The sequence below is a fragment of the Muntiacus reevesi genome, chromosome 20 (assembly GCF_963930625.1).
Source record: "Muntiacus reevesi chromosome 20, mMunRee1.1, whole genome shotgun sequence".
In the NCBI taxonomy this organism is placed as follows: domain Eukaryota; kingdom Metazoa; phylum Chordata; class Mammalia; order Artiodactyla; family Cervidae; genus Muntiacus; species Muntiacus reevesi.
In genome coordinates this window covers 11,635,031-11,650,745 of record NC_089268.1, presented here as the reverse complement: position 1 = coordinate 11,650,745, position 15,715 = coordinate 11,635,031, and the positions used below count along the sequence as shown (strand labels likewise).

The window sequence follows — 15,715 nt, the reverse complement described above, 5'->3', positions numbered from 1 at the left end:
TGTAGATATTTTCTCCCACCCCATAGGTTGCCTCTTCATTTTGGTGATTGTTTCCTTTGCTGTGCAGAACCTTTTTAGTTTGATGTTCTACTTATTTATTTTTGTTGCTTGTGCTTTTGGTGTCATATCCAAAAAAATGGCCACCAAGGTTAATATCAAGGAGGTTTTCCCCTTGTTTTCTTTTACATGTTTTATGTAGTTTCAGATCTTATGTTTTAAGTCTGTCATTGATTTTGAGTTAGGTTTTGTGAGTGGTGTAAGATAGGGGTCCAATTTTATTCTTCATAGGGTTATCCAGTTCCCTTGCACTTTTTATTGAAGAGATTATCTGTTCCTCATTGAGTATTCTTGGCTCCCTTGTCAAATAGGATTAACTGTGTATGCTGGGGTTTATTTTTGGATTCTTGATTCTGTTCCATTGGTCCACGTGTCTGTACTTATTACTGTAGCTTTGTAATATAGTTTGAAATCAGGAAATATGCCTCCAGATTTTTTCTTGCAGTTGTTCTGGCTATTTGGGGTCTTTCATGGGCCTTAACGAATGTTAGCATTTTCTTCTATTTCTGTGAAAAATACCATGGGAAATTTTGATATTGAATCTGTAGATGTCTTTCAGTAGTATGGACATTTTAACATCTTTAATTCTCGTGATTCATGAACATAGGCTACCTTTCCATTTATGTGTGTCTTCTTCAGTTCCTTTCATTAGAATCATACAGTTTTCAGTGTACAAATCTTCTACCTCCTCAATTAAATTTATTCCTAACTATTTTATAGTTTTTGATGCTATTTGAGTTTTATTGAGGTATAATTGATATTTAACAGTTTATTAGTTTCAGGTGTGCAACATAATGATTTGACATTGGTATATATTATGAAATCGTCACCACAGTAAGTCTAGTTAATATTTCTCACCATACATAGTTTAAAAAATTTTTTGTGATGAGAACTTTTTAGATCTATTCTCATAGCAGCTTTCAAGTAGGCATCACAGTATTATTAGCTGTCACACCATGCTGTGCATTACATACATGGCTCATTTATTTTGTATCTTTTGCCTCCCTTTGCCCATCTCTCCCACCTTCCCCTCAGACTCTGAGCTCTGACAACCACCAGTCTGTTTCCGTTCTGTGTATCTGTAAATTTGGTGGTGGTTTTTCTTTTTTTGGATTCCATGTGTAAGTGAGGTCATATGGTATTTGTTTTTCTGTGTCTGACTTGTCTCACTTAGCATAGTGTCCTCAAGGTCCATCCATGTTACAAATGGCAAGATTTAATTCTTTTTTTTATGACTGAATAATAGTCCATTGTGTGTGTATACAAACATACTTATATATATTTAATGTTTATTTATTTATTTGACTGTGCTGGGACTTAGTTGTGGCATGCAAGATCTTGTTCTCTGATCAGGGATTGAACCCCGGTTCCCTGCTTTGGGAGCATGTAGTCTTAGCCACTGGACCATCAGGGAAGTCATCATTTATGTGTATTTTTTTTTTCTTTATGCATTCGCTTATCAGTGAACATAGGCTGTTTTCCTATCTTGGCTAATGTAATAATGCTGCAGTGAACATGGTGTTGCATATATCTTTTTTCAGTTAGTATTTTCATTTCTTTTGTGTAAATACCTTTCATTTCTTTTGTGGAATTGTAGGATCACATGGTAGTTCTACTTTTAGTATTTTGAGGAACCTCCATACTGCTTTTCATGATGGCACTACCAGTATGTATTCCCACCAACAATGCACAAGGGCTCCCTTTTCTCCGCATCCTTACGGACACTTGTGATTTCTGTCTTTCTGATAATTGCCGCTTTGATTCATTTGCATTTCTGGGATTGTTTTGTCTACAGTATTTCCTCTTCAGATATTTTGTTGTGTGTAGAGACACAACTTATTTCTGTATGTTGAGTTTGTAATCCTGCAACTTTACTGAATTCATTAGGTTCAGTTTTTTATGAAGTTGCAATAATTTTTTTTTCTTTCATTTAGAATGTCTGGGCTTTTGAACTAAGAAAGTTGTGGAATCTTAGTTCACAGTGTTTATGTGATGATATGAGGGTGGAACAAGGAGGTTATATCTCAAGAAAAGAATTCAGGAGCAAATAATTCTTCAGATAAAAACTCAGACCTTTCCCCACAAAAGATGTTTAATTACCATCCTCTGTTATCTAGCAAAAATGATTAATTTGGCATAAATGATTGACAGAATAAATTATACACCACATGCCTGGATTTGATTTTCTTTTCCCAGAACTTGACCAACTCTATTAGTGTCTTGCTCTGCCAAGAACAAAATAAATATACTGGTTTTATGATAGTTAAATATTTTTCAACTTGGAACTTTCTGGCATTTCCTTTACTAGAACACAAGTTTTTCAGTATCATATCAAACTTTATTTTTTTATTTTCACACATTGCATATTCTTCAGATAGTAGGAAATATAACCTGTTATATCAGAAAATTGGGCTTTTGAAATAAAACCAAACTAATGGAATCTAGTCAAAAGCTAATGTTTTTAGCAAAAGAGAGAAGTAAAAATCTTACCTTTGAAACTTTGCTTCAGACTTACTTTTGAATGTTTTTGAAAGTCCACTAATCTTTTGGGCCTAATTCAGTTTGTACATGAACTAGCTCTGTGTTTTCAGAGATTTTAGTGTTAAAACAGGGGGCATTAAACCAATAAAACAAGCTCTATTGGTTTATTATTTTGAGAGAATAGTGTGGTTAACAGTACAATTAAATATAGTATTAAATATTTAGTGGTATAGGACAGTTTTCTAACAGTGAAGGTTTTTGCAAGAACTGGGAGGGAGGCCTTTAGAAAGGACAGACATTTGTTTACAAATCTGCCTGCATGATGTGGCATGGACTGTGTGACATTTTTATTCTCTGATTAAAAGTAAAGTGTTTAACCTCCTTTTTTCTTGACGCTTGTCTTTCCTAGATTGTCAAAAGAGTGGGAAATAGTGAGGAAACACCAATGATTGGAGACAAAGTTTATGTCCATTACAAAGGGAAATTGTCAAATGGAAAGAAGTTTGATTCCAGTCATGATAGAAATGAACCATTTGTCTTTAGTCTTGGCAAAGGTAAGAGGGTATTTTTTTTTTTTTTTTTTTGAGTTGTGATTTGCTTAGATTTATTGCTGTTTATATTATGTGGGAGCTAGTGGATCTTATCCTTGCCAAAAGTGAAGATATTTTGGAGCAGTAGTTATCAAAGTGCGGTCCATGGATGCCTGTGGGGTCTCTGAGATTCTTCTGGGGGTCCATAGTGTCAAAATTGTTTTCAAATACTAAGATGTTATATATTACTTTTACTGTGTTGACATTTGCACTGATGGTTCTAAGCTGCAGTGGTGAAAAGCTGCTGGAGCCTCAGCGCGAATCTAGGCAGTGACATCAGACTACACTAGTAGTAGTGTGTTCTTCCTGTCCGCACTGCTTAAAGAAGAAAGAAGGAGGAAGGCCAGTTTCACTTAAGAATGTCCTTGATACGGTGTAAAAAAATATTAATTTTATTAAACCCTAATCGTTGAGTTTCACATTGTATTGGTATTTTGAGACAGATGGGAAAGCACACACAAAGCATTTCGGCAACCCCACCCCCGGTCCCGCCACACCACCCCCCTCCTCCCCCAGCACACAGAGAGGTTATCTCAAGGGGAAGCACTTGTGCACTTTTGGTTGAGAACTGAACTGGCTGAATTGTTTCTGTGAAGCATCATTTTTATTTGAAAGGGCAAGCTGTGATTATTCAGACTTGACTATTCTGTATTTGGAAGATAATTTCTTGCAGATTAATGCCGTGAGCCTGTCACTTCCAGGACAAGTGACAACATTTCTTACCATTGAGTTTCCAAGTGAGAAGGGCAGTTTGGGAAAATGTGTATTTGCTGCTCAGAGCTGGACAGCTTCCCAGACGTGAAAGGCTTCTGATGAGATCAGTGAGTGTGAATGAGTATGCTTTAAGATGTGATACAATGAAAGTGTTAACTTTCGGAAGATTGTGTGACTCAGTGAACAGTGTTTTCCCAGGGACCCATGCAAGATGTTACCGAAGTCACTCATGAGTAAAAGGTCCATTGGATGTGTAAGTTAGACCAGTGGATTTTAATGTAACATCATATGAAAAGTTCATTGATATGATCTCAGATTCCACATTGGACCTGACCTTTATGAAACTAATATCTGTCCAATTTTAATGTAGTATCAGATGATTATATTCATGATTATCTGAAAAGGCTGTTAAAAAAAACTCCTGTCTTTTCTATTACCTTTGTGGATTTGGATTTTTTCCATATACTTCAACCAAAACTTGCCGTTGCAGTAGATGAATCCAAAAGTATTTATGAGAATCAGATTGTCTTTTTTTGTCAGACACATTTTACATTTGTAACAATTATAAAACAACACCACTCTTCTCACTGTTTTTTTTGTTTGTTTGTTTGGGGGAAATTATTTTCCATAAAAATAACTTATGCTAACATATGAATCTATTGTTATTTTAAATGAACTGGTAAAGATGTAATAAGGTCCTAAGGAAAAAAGTTGAGAACCACTATTTGAAAATCTTAAATGTGATTTTTTACTAATTTCTTTATAAATACTTTTAAACGTCTTCAGTTAGTATAGTATTCTTTTTTTTTTTTTTTCAATCTTGGAAAAATAATAGCCCATACATCAAATTGAACTTCGTGGACCATGTGACTTGTTGGAAGTTAGTGGCTGAATTACAAAGTCCTTTTAGCTTTATCTGTCACAGATAGAGCAGATTTTAGTTTGTTCCCAGGCCAAGTGTAGGAGAAGGGAGGCAATCCCCTCCCATCCCATTCACCAGCATGCCTCAGTTTTGAATAATTTCATTCTTTTTTCCGACTCTACACGTTAGTTGCTAGCTAAGCAAGGATCTGGGAAGGGAAATAGCAAGTAACTAAGGAGTTAAATTCTTTCTGAGTTTCTGCGTTCCTTGTACCCATAGGCATTTGTATGTCATGGCGACTTCTGCTTCCTGTCCAACAGTCCTGTCTTCAAGCTCTAATGCTGGCTGGGTCACTGCCCACTTCTCCTTTGGGTCCTCAGTGAGTTGATGGCTCATGGGAGATTAATCTTGTATTTAGTAAGACAGCAATCACAGTCAAGTACAGATTTTTTTTCTTAACATAGCAGAAAGTGACAATGGTTAAACATTTTTTCATTCTTGCTGATGTAGGGATATGAACCTCCAGGGCCACCAGCATGACTGTGGCATCATTGTTTAATTGAGAAGACCCCGGAGTAAATGGCCTCATCAGACCTCTTTGTTCCCACTGCTCCCCCTTTGAATGTCTGTCTTGAAGTTGGTAGGTTTAAGGTAATAGGGCTTCTGTCAGCAGTTATCTTTGCAAGTAGACTGAAGAATTGCTGAGAATTTATACAACCACCTTCTGTACCCAGATTTTCTCAGTAAAGTGCACTGTGGTGAAAGTAATGGAAATTAAAACAAAAATAAACAAATGGGACCTAATTAAACTTAGAAGCTTTTAGACAATGAAGGAAACTATCAGCAAGGTAAAAAGACGACCTTCAGAACAGGAGAAATTAATAACAGATGAAACAACTGACAAAGAACTAATCTCCAAAATATGCAAGTAGCTAATGAAGCTCAAAAACAGAAAAACAAACAACCTAATCAGAAAGTAGGCAGAAGACTTAAACAGACATTTCTCCAAAGAAGACATACAGATGGCTAATAAGTACACGAAAGCATGCTGAACATGGCTTATTATTAGAGAAATGCAAATCAAAACTACAATGAGGTATCACCTCACACCGGTCAGAATGGCCATCATCAAAAAGTCCACAAGCAGTAAATGCTGGAGAGGGTTTGGAGAAAAGGGAACCATCTTGCACTGTGGTGGGAATGCAAATTGATACAGCCACTATGGCGAACAGTATGAAGATTCCTTTAAAAACTAGGAATAAAACCACTACTGGGCATATACCCTGAGGAAACCATAATTGAAAAGACTCTATTTCCATAAAATAGAACCCCAGTGTTCATTGCAGCACTTTACAACAGCTAGGACATGAAAGCAACCTAAATGTTCATCAAGAGATGAATGGATAAAGAAATTGTGGCACATATACACATTGGAGTATTACTCAGCTATAAAAAGGAATGCATTTGAGTTGGTTCTAATGAGGTGGATGAACATAGAGCCCATTATACAGAGTGAAGTAAGTCAGAGAAAGACAAATACCATATATTAACTCATATATATGGAATCTAGAAAGATGGTGCTGATGAACCTATCTACAGGACAGCAGTGGAGATATAAAGAACAGACTTTTGGACAGTTTTTTATGTTTCCTGGAATTTTGAGCAGAGAAGAGGCAGCTCTCAGTTGACGTGGTACCTTCGGCACACCTATCTAGAGGTCATGGTCTCATGGGGAGTGCATCCAGCTGGGTGTTAGGAAGCCAGGGTTCCTGTCTTTGTTCTTCCCTGTGGTAGGTTAACATGAATAGGTCACCTAACCTTCCCTGCTCTTACAAAAAGAAGCGTCTGTAGAAGAGCTTTAAGATTAGTTCTGAGTTTGAGATTCTATTCTTGTATATTCTGTAAAGAGTACAGGGACAAAAACTGTAAAGGATTAAATGCAACACAAAAACAAAAACCTTTAGAAGGACCCCTGAAGATGATAATTAGGAATATGAGGCTAGAGCAGTATCACTGTGGTAAAACTTCTATAACATAATGTGTTCAGTTGCCTTTAAAACAAACATTGGCTAGGCAGCTTAGTTTTATACCTATATGTTATGGCAGCAACTACTTCATCATAATGAAGAAAAATAATACAAATGGACTGCAGCATAAATATTGTTCAGTGAACTCTCTTGATCCCTTATGTACTGGACTTACTGGCTGGCTTTACAATGGAGGGGCAAGAACTGTGTTACAGCAGTTTGGGTCCTCACTCCTGTTTACTATGCTTGCATATAGACCTTTTGAAACAATGCTTAAGCATCTTTTTTAGCCCCAGAAAGTCTGGAAAAACAAGAACTGGAACAATCTAAGACAGCTGGTTATTACCACTACAGAGTATGTTACAGAAATTAGAATGAAACAATGATGGTTTCCCTCATTGAATTTTTTAAACTAAATCTTTATTACATATTCTGAATCCCGAGGACTGTTCCATAACCCATCTTTAAAAAAGCTAAAATAAGAATGACTCAGGATTTTCAAGTATACTTCTGTAATAGGGCTTTTGTTCTTTCCCTCTCCCTCCAGCAAATATGCTATCACTAAAATTGGGAAGAGATGGGTTCAGGGGCTGCAATAATTATACCTGTCTCTGTTCTTATAAGTAAATCTAAGGACACTAACACTTCACTCATTCCTTACCTACCCCTATGAAGATCTGGTGATTTTTGATAAAAAGGCTATTTCAGTGAAGTTGTCTTTGGTGGTGTTCTTGGTATATGAGTAAACACAGTTGGGAATTATGAAGATAAAAATCCTATCTCTTATTTTCTTCCCTCAATTTGAGAAGACAAACCAGTCATTTTGGATTTTTGACATTACTATTCTTACTGTTGAGAGTAAAGCGTAATGGAGTAAATGTGAGTGGATCTGCCTTTAACGTTAACCTAATTTCATTAGATGCATCATGATCCATGTTTATTGTCATTCATTAGCATAGTGGGGTAAAAGGGAGAAAGTATATGTTGAAAGACTAATATCGAATACTTTCTAGGACTTGCAGTGCAAGGCAAAGGGCTTATATGCATTATCTCATTTAATCCTCACATCAATCCTATTCTTTTTTTTAAGATTTTTTTAAAAATTTATTTATTTTTGGCTGTGCTAGGTCTTTGTTGCTGCATGGACTTTTCTCTAGTTGAGCTGAGCGAGGGCTGCTCTCTCATTGTGGTGTGCTGGCTTTTCTTTGCAGTGGCTTCTCTTGTTGCAGAGCTCTACGGTGCACAGGCTTCAGCAGTTGCAGCACGCGGGCTCGGTAGTTGCTGCACGCGGGCTCGGTAGTTGCGGCACGCGGGCTCGGTAGTTGCACGCGGGCTCGGTAGTTGCGGCACGCGGGCTTCAGCAGTTGCAGCACGCGGGCTCGGTAGTTGCGGCACGCGGGCTCGGTAGTTGTGGCTCCAAAGCTGTAGAGCACAGGCTCAGTGTTGTGCGCGGGGCTTAGTTGCCTCATGGCACACGGGACCAGGGGTCAAACCCAGGTCCCCTGCATTGGCAGGCAGATTCTTTGCCACTGAGCCATCAGGGAAACCCCTACTGTTACTTAAGTGTGAGGTATTTAAAATTTATAGGGACAATTCAAGAATTCATAAATGTAATTTTACTTTTTTATAATTACATTCAGTTTTGCTCTGGAATGCTCCCTTTTTTTTAATAGCGGGAAATTCCCAATCTTGCCATCTTCAAGTAACTCAGTCACTCCTGAGTATATTTTAGATTTTTTTGTACAATCTATTTAGTATAGTTTAGGTGGCAGTTAGTCATAATAACATCTGTGCCTAAGATTGAGTTTTTTTTTTTTTTAATTGAGGTACTATTTACATATATTAAAACTCACCCTTTTAAAGGTATAGCTTGATGGGTAATAGTTATATGACCACCACCAGCACAATCAAGATACAGAACAGTTTTCTCACCCTGAAAATTTGCTTATAGTTCCTGGGCCATGCAGTCACAAATCTGGTTTCTGTTACTACAGTTTTGCGTTTTCCAAAAATTCATATAAATGAAATCATATGTCATCTTTGGCATTTGACTTCTTTCACTTAGCATAATGATTTTGAGATTCATACTTGTTAAATTTAGCATTTTACAAGTATGGACAAACTACAATTTGTTCATCCATTCAAAAAACTGGACATTGGAGTTGTTTCCAGTTTGGGGCTATTGTGACTAGTGTAGTGAACATTCACATACCTGTCTGTGTGGATATATTGGATAAATTTATTTTGGGGTAAATACCCAGGAGTGGACTTGTTGACCAAATGGTAAGCATGTTTAACTTTATAAGATGCTACCATACTGTGTTTTCAAAGTGGCTGTACCATTTTGCGTTTCCACCAGCAGGGTCTGAGAGTTCTTGTGCTTAGTGTACATTTGTATATTTTCTTTTGTGAAGTATCTGTTCAAATCTTGTACTCGTTGAGTTGTACCCAGTAAGACAAGCACTTAATCAGATATGTATTTTGCAAGTGTGTCCTCCCAGTCTTTAACTTGCCTTTTCATTTTCCTTTTTTTTTTTTTTGCCTTTTCATTTTCTTAATCAGTCTTTCAAAGAACAAAAATTTTCAATTTTAATGAAATTCACTTTACCAATTTTTTAAAATGTCTTAGGTACCTTCTATAATTAACTATTTTAGTTTTCTTTTAGTTGGTTTTTTGTTTACATATGAGGAAACAGGTAAAGCGAGAGCACAAAGTTATAATTAGTACTATTATTTGTAGTTCTAATAATTATTATTGAAGTTATAATTAGCCCAAAGTTACACAGTAAGTGGCAGAGCCGGTTATACAGTTATGGCAGAGCCACAACTCTTTCAAGTTATATTAGATCTTAAGGTTTAAAACTAGCCCCAAACTAGGTACAGAAACAAAGTAGGTCCTGGTCCAGCAGAATTGACTGCGTGCCTGCTGTCTACCAGACATTTTTCTTACAGGAATGACGTGGTTAATGAGGTTTATTAAAAGCAAGATTATTGCTATTACATGCTTGATGTTGGGGCCTAGTTCCTATGTTTAGTTTTATTTTTATTTGAAATGGCTTTTTTTTTTTTTTTTACTGTTTTATGTTCATTTTTGGATATACATATATATGGTGAAATGATGACCACAATCAAGTTAGTTAAAACCTACATAGAGCCGCTTTCCCCTGCGCCTCCCGCACCCCAGCCCTCCAGGCCGTCACAGGGCACCCGGCGAGCTCCCCGCGCTGCGCCCCAGGTCCCCACTCGGCAGCTGCTTTATCCTTGGTGCTGGGTATATGTCAGCGCTGCCATCTCAGTCCGGCCCACCTTCTCCTTCTCCCTCTAGGCCCACAAGTCTGCTCTCTACGTTTGCGTCTGTTCCTGCCCTGTTTGTTTCTTTTAAACATATTTTAGGCCTTGACAACATTTTACAGCTAGTAAAATACACTTACTAGTAATGGGTAACCATGCAGCCAGCTTCCTGTGGGTGGTTTGTGGTTTAGCCATATGTTCCCTTTAAATTTCTATTGATACTCTTGCTCCTCTGTAAATATAGTCTTAACATCTGTTTACTTTTTTTTTTTTTTTTAACATGCAGTTTAGGAGCATTCAGGATTTGGAGGGGAAACTTTTAGGCCAAAATATTCAATTTTTCTGTCCTTCCCAAAAATGAGAGAGCCAGAAAGACAACAAACTTTCAGTACTTTCTTTGGCTTTACCTGGTACTTTCCAATGAAGGAAGAATGCTTCCAGTTTCATCACTGAGCGGATATTAAGGAGAAGCTGATTTAGGCATGGGTGAAAGTTGACTAGGGGAAGCTAACAGATTTTTAATTCCATGTAGATATTGCAGCATGGATGGTGTTCCTTTATTAAGTATAATATTGTGGTGTTAAGTTCTTTGGGGAAAAAAAATAATTAATACATGACTCCTGACTTCAGGTATCTAGCAGTTTAGCCTGGCAGAGTTGACCATGAAGCCTGTCCCAAAACATTATTTTTTCTCCCTGTTTTTGAAATGATAAGTCATGAGGATGGGGAAAGATCATCCAGTGATCAGTTTTCTTAATAATTAGAGCAATGGCAAAAACAGAATGTAACATAAGACATATGAACACTTTAAAAGAATCTTAACATATAAATTAGTTTGTTGAATTCATAATCGTATCCTTTTGGTAGGGAGTGGGGATGATTTATCAGAGTCCTTTTTTTTTTTATAAAACATTAAAAAAATAAGATGAAATTAATATGAGGAAAAAGTATACAGGAAAAACTTTAGTATGAAAAGAAGAAAGACAATGTCAATATTATCAATGATTTCACATGTAAACATACATTTAAAAGTTAGTCATTAATTTTATCAAGGATGCCAAGACCATTTATTAAGGAAACAGTTGATGCTTGGAAAACTAGACATTTACATGCAAAAATATGAAGTTAGACCTTTACATTACATATAAAAATTAAAATGAATCAAAGTCCTAAATATGAGACATAAAACAGTTTTTTTTAGGAGAGAACTTGGAAAGAAAGCTTTATGATTTTAGATTTGGCAGTGATTTCTTGGATAAGACAGTAGAAGCAAGGCAGCAAAAGTAAAAAATACATAAATTGACTACATCAGAATTTAAAACTTCTGTGTGTCAAAGAATACAGTAATGGAGTGAAAAGGCAGCCTAGGGCTTCCCTGGTGGCTCAGTGGTAAGGCATCGGCCTGCCAACACAGGAGATGGAAGTTTGATCCCTGGTATGGGAGGATCCCACAAGCCATAGAGCAGCTAAGTCTGTGTGCCGCAGCTATTGAGGCTGTGCTCCAGAGCCTGGAAGCCACAACTACTGAGTCCACATACTGTAACTACTGAAGCCCGAGCACCCTAGAGTCCATGCTCCGCAACAAGAGAAGCCACTGTAATGAGAAGTCTGCCCATCGCAACTACAGAGTACCTCCTCTCGCTGCAGCTGGAGAAAAGCTCGCATAGCAATGAAGACCCAGCACAACCAAAAATAAAAAATAAAAGTGAAAAAAATTAAAAATCTATTTGAAAAGGCAGCTTAAAGAATGGAAAGAAATATTTGTGAATCATGTATCTGACAAGGGGTTAATATCTTAAAAGAACTCCTATAATCCAGCAACTAAAAAACACTCAAATAATCTGATTATAAAATGGACAATGGAGATGGGTGGGAGGTTCCAAAGGAGGGGATATATGTATGCCTATGGCTGATTCATGGAGAAGGAAATGGCAACCCACTCCAGTGTTCTTGCCTGGAGAATCCTAGGGACAGCACAGCCTGGTGGGCTGCCGTCTATGGGGTCGCACAGAGTCGGACACGACTGAAGCAACTTAGCATGGCTGATTCATGTTGAGCTTTGACAGAAAACAACAAAATTCTGTAAAGCATTTATCCTTCAATACAAAAAATTTTTTAAATGGACATTGGACTTAAATAGACAATTTCCCTAAAGAAGGTATACAAATGGACTACAAGCATATGAAAAGATGCTCTGCATCACTGAATCATTAGAGAAATACAAATCAAAACCACAATGAGATATCACCTCAAGTGTTGGCATGGTTTTGGAGAAATTGTGCATTGTTGGTAGGAATGTAAAATAGTGTAGCCACTATGGAAAACAGCATGGGAGTTTCTCAAAGAAAAAGTTAACCTATGATCCAGCAATTCCACTTCCTGGTATATACCAAAAGAACTGAAAGCAGAATCCTAAAGAGATATTTGTACACCCATGATTGTAGCATTATTCATTATAGCCAAAAGCCGGAAGCCACCCAAATGTTTGTGGGTGGGTAAACAAAATGCCTTAATGTACTTACAATGGTATATCTGTACAATGGAGTATTATTCAAATGAGACAAAACTGATGAAACTTGAGGACGTTATACTAACTGAAATAATATAGTCACAAATAGACAAATAGTGCATGATCCCACTAATATCTAGAGAAATTGAGAGTAATCCAATTCATAAAACAGAAAGTAGAATGAAATCTTGCCAGAGACTTGGGGCAGGAGGAAATGAGTTTTAGTGAGTGGAGTTCTAGTGTTGCAAGATGAAAAATTGTGGACATTGGTCGCACAACAGTTTGACTATACCTAACTGAACTGTATACTTAATGGTTGAAATGGTCATTTTTATGTACTTTACCACAATTTAGTCTTTCCCTTTTTTCAACACCCCCCCCTCCAGGGTGGTACACTTGTTACAACTGATGAACCTACATTGAACCTATATTTTGTTTTTTTTTTTTAATCAGAAAAATTATATAATGCTCTGCAGAAAGAAGAAAAAAGTACAGTGCATTGTTTTTATACTGAGTTTTAAGTATATATTCTCGTTTCATATTTTGTTTCTAATAGAATAGGACTGCTGAAATTGATCAATTGTACTTGGCAATAGTAAAACTAAGTCCAGAACAAGTGGGAGAATAAATTGTGTTTTTATATTCTTGGTGTATTATACCTATAATTAAGACCCTAAAGAGACCAAAAGATCCCCCAAAATCAAGAATCTTAAAAATGTTTTTGCTTTGACCCTGTAAATCTGCTTTTAGGAAACAGTTCTGAGGAAATAGGTAGGAGCTTGCTTAACCAACTCCAAGGTAACTGGTGCTCTCCATTCTTCTTGTAAAGACGCTGAGTGATGCCACTTGTTTCCTGTTCTTTGGTGTGGCCCTGCACTCTGCCTCAGCCAGCTAAGAGTCATCAGTGTCCTTCAGCCACAGACCACTAGGATCACAACTGTAGTGAACAGGTTGCATTTATTACTCATATAGCCTGCACACCATGGGAAGCCGGGGGTGTCCCAGTAAGACTATTCAAAAGGCCTATAGGATTGGGGCTTGTATTAGGTGATTTGGTAAGAGTTTAAGGAAGAAGGGATTTGCTCTGGATTGATATTGTGGGAATGCAGATGATTCTTTGGGTATCTTAGCAGATCCTATGCTAGGAGGAGGGCTGACTGGAGTGAGGCTTGAGCTGTACCTGTAGAGAAGTGGCAGTCACTCCTGTCACCAGGAGAGGGGGATGTTTGGTATTTTGTAGGTTGCACAGGGACCTTGTTTTTTGTCCATGCTCAGACAAAATTTTGAAGTGTTCTTTTGTCTCACTTTTTCATGGTCTCAGAGTAACCCTGTCCGATGTTGATGTTTTGTGAGATTGTTATGTCCAACAGGAGAATAGCATGGCCTAGCTGGGTGCCCTGGGCCCATTTCAGAATCACCAAGGCCAAGCTGTGTCAGGCAGTTTCCAAACATCAGGGCCCGCTTTTTTCTTTCTCAGATTCTTACTAAGAATCACTTTAAACTTGCTTATATCCAGTATCCTTTTTGTAATTATGCAGTTTCCTTAGAATAGTATATGAAACACTGAAAGTAATATAATAAGAAAGGGGAATTATTTCTATGAAAACTAAGTTGAACATCTTTGGAAAGACTTATTAAAGTGAATTGCTAAAAGTCTTTTTAAAATGGCTATTGAATTAGGGGTGGGTAAATGCCAGGTGAAATAAGTAGGCCATTCAGAACAAATTTTTACCAGAAGGATTCTACATACTGATCACAAGTGTCTTCTAGCTCTTACTCCACTTTAAAGATATCCACATTGTAAATTGCAAGTGCTATACTGTAAGTGTGATTTATATAGCGAAGATGAAATAGGACTCTTATTACACTCAGAGACAAGGCCTTGGCCTTCTAACACAGAATTAGTGAATTAATACACCTTGCTAGGTTTTAAGTTTAAAAAAAGTTTGACATCATGTATGTGTTCTTTTTATGATTCTTCACTCAAAGCAACATTTTAAACTAACCTACAACCTTGGTCCTAATGAGTCAGATGAGAGGCTTTTATTAAAAAGTCTAAATGTTTATTAGGAGAGTAATGAAAGTATGGCATATTCAAAAGATGAAATAGCATATACTTATTAAAAGTCATATTTTCAGATATTGTCTTTTAACAGAAAAAAATGCCCATATAATGTAAGTGTAAAGAGTAGGCTACAAAATCAAACTATGACCAGAATTTTAAGACTGTATTTACAAAAATTTAATATGTAAACAAAGACATACACAATTGGAAGAAAATGAACCAGGAAATTGACAATTTACCCCAGATGCTGAAATTGCAGAGATTTTTTTTCCTTCTTGTATTCTCTATGTTTTTATATATATTCCAAGTGTTCTATAATGAGTTTTTGTTGTTTTTTTTTAAATTGGGGAAGTGTTTTTTATGAAGAGGCCCAAGAGGGACAGTTTTAGAAACATATCCATGTTCATATCAGGCTGGCTCTTTGCTCAGCATGTTTCATTCAGTATCTGAAGCTCTGTGTAAGAGAAACTTAAATGTTCCTGAATGAGAAGAAAAGCCAAAGGCACAGACATGATTTATATAGCTTGGGGCTCCTGTGGATTTAATAGCCAGACTGCTGTTTCCAGCTTCTCAGGCCTACCATAGACATCATCTGTGAATTAAGCTTTTGCTGATTGCTCCAATCCCCAGCCCAAGACAAAAGCCACTATTTGTGTTCTGTGTTGGTGTTCACCATATACTTAAAAAAGCAAAACAGGGCATGTGTCTTTTCTGCTGCACTAGCCAGACTACGTTGCATGCTTCTTAGATGGAAGAAGGGAACAGCCACTTTCAAATTTTTAGAACCTAGACAGACCTTTGCTCCTCATTATTGGCTAAATGTCTTAAACATATATATAGTAGTACCCCCACAATATAATGATTTCCTCTCTTTCCAATAAAAGAGGGTATAAGGTATTATTGGTCTTAAAATAGCAGAGTTGAGAGTTTAAAAAGGTCTATATGGACCACACTAAAACCAGTCACAGTCTTTGAGGAGCATCAGTGACTGTGAAGAAGCAGACTTTACATTTCTTCTGAAGATTGTAGACTGTTTTCACTTTGGAACCATGTGTGGGCATATATACTGATGTAGCCCTTTTGGAAGGGCAGTTGGGCAATATCTATCAAATTGAAAGT

General features: G+C 37.0%; 1 protein-coding gene across 7 annotated transcripts in view; it reads left to right on the top strand.

Moving 5' to 3' along the window:
• The window catches only part of FKBP5 (FKBP prolyl isomerase 5), a 113,658-nt gene that overhangs the window by 58,571 nt on the left and 39,372 nt on the right, over positions 1–15,715 (top strand). For all 7 annotated transcript variants that reach the window (XM_065912327.1, XM_065912321.1, XM_065912320.1 and 4 more), the window contains one exon: positions 2,948–3,092. In XM_065912327.1, the coding sequence (XP_065768399.1) occupies positions 2,948–3,092 (145 nt within the window). The remainder of the gene's footprint in view (positions 1–2,947; positions 3,093–15,715) is intronic.